Genomic DNA, 2,875 nt, shown 5'->3' on the forward strand with positions numbered 1-2,875 from the left:
CAGATTCACTCAAAGAACCTTGTCTGCCTATGTCCTTAGACCAACACAGCTACAACCTCAACCCCTGTAAGAGTGGCTGGTAATTTCCCACCTAAACTGCATGCTGTTATACAGTTACTATGATGATGACATTGTCATAGCATAGTCTGCTATGTTGGAGAAGCTGTGGCATGAAATATGTTGCAGAGATATTAGACATCGTAATCAGAGTATAGGAAATCTAAAAGAGAATTTTCAAAATCAGTTGGGATATGAGGAAACACCATGGTTAGAGTGAGCAGGAGAGGCAGATCGGTGAAATTATCAGGATAGGCAGTGCACCCCGCTGATCAACTCAATTGTATGTTCAGCTTCATTCCAGCTTGTACAAAAACAGGAAATGAAAGTGAATGCTAGAAAAAAAATGTTATATGGCAGCTGTGCTTTGACTCACAACAGATGCTGCCATGGAGTAGTACACCACTCCACTCCAAAAACCATCTGTCCCTATGTTCTGTACCTAGAATGGGTAGAGGCAAATGCTTCAGCTCCTTCAAACTTCAGGATTGCAGTCTGATGGTGAAGGCTGTGTAAGGGAAGAAAAGATGAAAAATGATTCCACACTGTATTCACCTATTGTCACTAATTCATGTTTTACTAATTCTTGATTTTTATATAGATCTTTTCAGAACCATTTGGTGACAATATTCTTACAGAAGCAATATTACCCAAAATAATCAACCATCTCAACTGGCTGTTCATACTATTTGTATCTAATGATCCATGTTCAGATAAATAATGTAGGAAAACTCTCAAGGAAGTGATTCTGTCAAAATTACTGTACTAGAAAAAAACACAGGGGCTTAACTCAGGAGAATCTCAAGAGAAGAAACCCTAAACACCAATTCAGCCAAACCGGTTAGAATTACCTTCTCAAATTCCTTTAAAAAATGGCTAAAGTTGCTGTTAGGTCATTTGAAATTCAGCTATCATATGTGATTTTTCAACCCAGTCACTTGGGAGTTTTACTGTAAAAAGTTGCTGATGATTACTGTTAAAAACTGTGTTTAGCTAGAGACTTGGTTTTTGGGGGAGGGAGTAAAAATGTCTTTTACTTGATCTCCTATTAGTTGGGAGAGGAGTTAAACTAGCTTTGGGGTACAAAATGCCCTTCCTGGGATCTGGGAAAGAAGTAGTTACAGCCTAAACTAAATACCAGGTAGAACAATTTGTTCAACCACGTTAAGTACATAAAAGTGGTCACTTAAGAAGTAAAGTGGCAGTAAACCTGTAGAGCAAAGAGAAGTTACCAGAAGACATTACCAACCAAATCTTGCTTCTCCCATCTTCTCTGGGCCATCAAGGATACAAGAACACTACAACACTACTACTTTAATTTGATAGAAATACACAGAGCTGTAAAATTTAGATATGAACATTTATTCCCTACTTGCCTACTTTTAGAGCTGGTCTTATGTAGATGAATATATTAACATTTGTGAGACATTCAGACCTGGGGCCAGACAAGAACCTTTGACAGACAGGCAGGTCAGCTGAGTATAATTTACTGATCTAATTCTGCATACCTGGCTTCAATCTCCACCAAATTCAAGCAGGTGTTCATTGAATTCAACACACAGCAAATGCCATCAACAGAGATGCAGTTATTACTGAGGCTATGCAAAAAAGAGAAGACAAATTACATACTCAAAAGTATATGCACAGTAAGACCATGAACATAAATTACGTCAGTTAAGGGTCATTTTTGTAAGACGGACCACTGCTCTAAATACTGGGTATTTCAGACATGTCCTACACATTTAACTTAAAAAATGCTTGGAATTTTGATAATGGTTATTAAGACATGGAGCTTTTACTGTGTAACATAAGAGTTGAGAGAGGCCTTGTACCAGGGGGAGGCAATGACTTCAGGTAGAGGGCCAATTAATGAGGTTTGGTGATCTGTTGAGGGCTGCATGGGTACCCCCACCCCTTGATGGGTGCCCTGTCCCCTGGTCACCACCTTGGAACCAGAAGTCCCACCCCCTAACCCCTGACCTTTGCCACTGGAAGTCCCTCCCCTTGCTCCCCAGAAATACTCCTTTTGGGAGGTGTGGGTTCCCTCTTAGAACCAGAAAAAACCAAATCATATACTAGAAGTCAAACACCTACTATAACATATTTTAATTTTGTTACAAAAAATATTTTTGTCATGATTTGTATTTGTGTACTGTATATAGAAGTGATTGCATAATAACTCAAAAATAAACTCTTAGAGTTTTATATTGTGAGGGGGGTCAGGGGTGTGGGTGTAGGTGTGTATGGTGGGGTGTGGGAGGGTTTGGGGAAAGTCTGTGAGGGAGTGTGGCTGTGTGTTGTGGGGCAGAGGGTATGTTGGGGATTGTGTGGTGTTTGTGGGGTCTGGGTGTGTGGCTTTGGAACACACTGTCTTTTCCTGTAGTCAACTCAGGTAATACTGCAGGGGTGTGTGTGTGTGTGTGTGGTATTTGTGGGGTGAGGGAAAGTGGAAGGGGGTGGGACCCCCTCACACTCCTCCCAGGGTGCAGCAGCAGGCAGGGGCACTGGTGCCTGACTCTGTGCTCCTTGCCACAATGTGTAGCGCTGGCAGAGCCAGGTACCAGGGCCGAGCATAAGCGCTGCAGCTGCTGCCCCCACTGCCTGCCAGGGCTGCTTGCCATAGCAGGAGTGTGGGAGGGGTCCCCGTACCTCCCCCCACTCCCTCACACCCACACCCTGTCCAGCCAAGCTCTGCACTGCCCAAACCCCTCTGGGTGTGGGCTCCACGCTGCCACCAGCCCCAGCCCCAGACTCACGCTCCCGCCCAACTGCAGCCCTGCCCCTGCCATTCCCCCCCCCCCCCCACACACACACACAC

The 2,875-nt window shown here is 43.8% G+C and overlaps 1 protein-coding gene across 1 annotated transcript in view; it reads right to left on the reverse strand.

Moving 5' to 3' along the window:
- Nucleotides 1-2,875, reverse strand: part of NLRC5 (NLR family CARD domain containing 5) — a 127,859-nt gene that overhangs the window by 75,980 nt on the left and 49,004 nt on the right. The window contains exons 13-14 of the mRNA XM_019505888.1: nt 1,566-1,655; nt 500-565 (exon numbers count right to left, since the gene is read on the reverse strand). Of these exons, the coding sequence (XP_019361433.1) occupies nt 500-565; nt 1,566-1,655 (156 nt within the window). The remainder of the gene's footprint in view (nt 1-499; nt 566-1,565; nt 1,656-2,875) is intronic.

Source organism: Gavialis gangeticus, unplaced genomic scaffold (assembly GCF_001723915.1).
Source record: "Gavialis gangeticus isolate Ggan-Ray unplaced genomic scaffold, GavGan_comp1, whole genome shotgun sequence".
Lineage (NCBI taxonomy): Eukaryota > Metazoa > Chordata > Crocodylia > Gavialidae > Gavialis > Gavialis gangeticus.